General features: G+C 46.0%; 1 protein-coding gene across 2 annotated transcripts in view; it reads right to left on the bottom strand.

Moving 5' to 3' along the window:
- Positions 1-559, bottom strand: part of LOC119585756 (S-phase kinase-associated protein 1) — a 7933-nt gene extending 7374 nt beyond the window's left edge. The window contains exon 1 of one of the 2 annotated variants that reach the window (XM_037934463.1): positions 403-559. In XM_037934463.1, the coding sequence (XP_037790391.1) occupies positions 403-492 (90 nt within the window). In that variant the 5' untranslated portion in view covers positions 493-559. Of the gene's footprint in view, positions 1-9; positions 138-402 lie in introns of those variants that run through there. The other variant, XM_037934464.1, reaches the window with a different exon arrangement.
- Between the last annotated feature and the right edge of the window lie 149 nt (positions 560-708).

The raw sequence follows: 708 nt of genomic DNA, 5'->3' as shown, positions 1-708 counted from the left end.
TTAATAAACCTCTTCACTCGAGCTGAAATTCCTCCTTTTTCTCCAACCTCCCCCCAAAACGAGAGGAAAAGAGAGAGAAATGCAGTCAGGAGCCTCCCCTCCGGCTGCAGCAGAAGTAGAAGAGGTGCTGGGGCGAGGCAGAGGAGGCAGAGGACTCAGAGAAGAACACCTGAAATTCCTTAAAGAATATATATAAATAGCCGTATTCCTTCCCCTCACGTTCCTTCGCGATGTTTTCCTTTCTCTCTCTCCTCCCCCTCGCCTTATTTCACGCCGTGTCGCCTCAAGATACCTTCTCTAGCGGCCTTAAGATAATGAAGAAGGCTCTCTGTCTTCACGATGGTTAAAAAGGCTTAAAAATGGGTGAAATACGACGAGAGAAGAAAATAATAACACACGAACCTTGTGCAATTTCTGGCTCCCGAGATGAGTGTCGCGCGAGTGTTGCCAGATCCCGGAGACACACAACCTCTGGTGATCTAGTACCATCATCCATTTCTAATTCTTTATATTCCATCTAATTACTCCTGGGAAATATGAATTGTCTGATTGCGTCCTGCAATTAAATAATGGCGATAATCTCCCCGGTTGTCTTGCGAAAAATGAAAAACGGGTTTATTATATCTGCATTTTGAACGGCGCCGCGCTATCGCCGCTCTTGGAACATGGCAACACTTGTCGTGCCTAACACCGCCATCTATATTGATC

This window comes from Penaeus monodon, chromosome 20 (assembly GCF_015228065.2).
Source record: "Penaeus monodon isolate SGIC_2016 chromosome 20, NSTDA_Pmon_1, whole genome shotgun sequence".
NCBI lineage: Eukaryota > Metazoa > Arthropoda > Malacostraca > Decapoda > Penaeidae > Penaeus > Penaeus monodon.
This window is presented reverse-complemented; position numbering and strand designations above follow the sequence as displayed.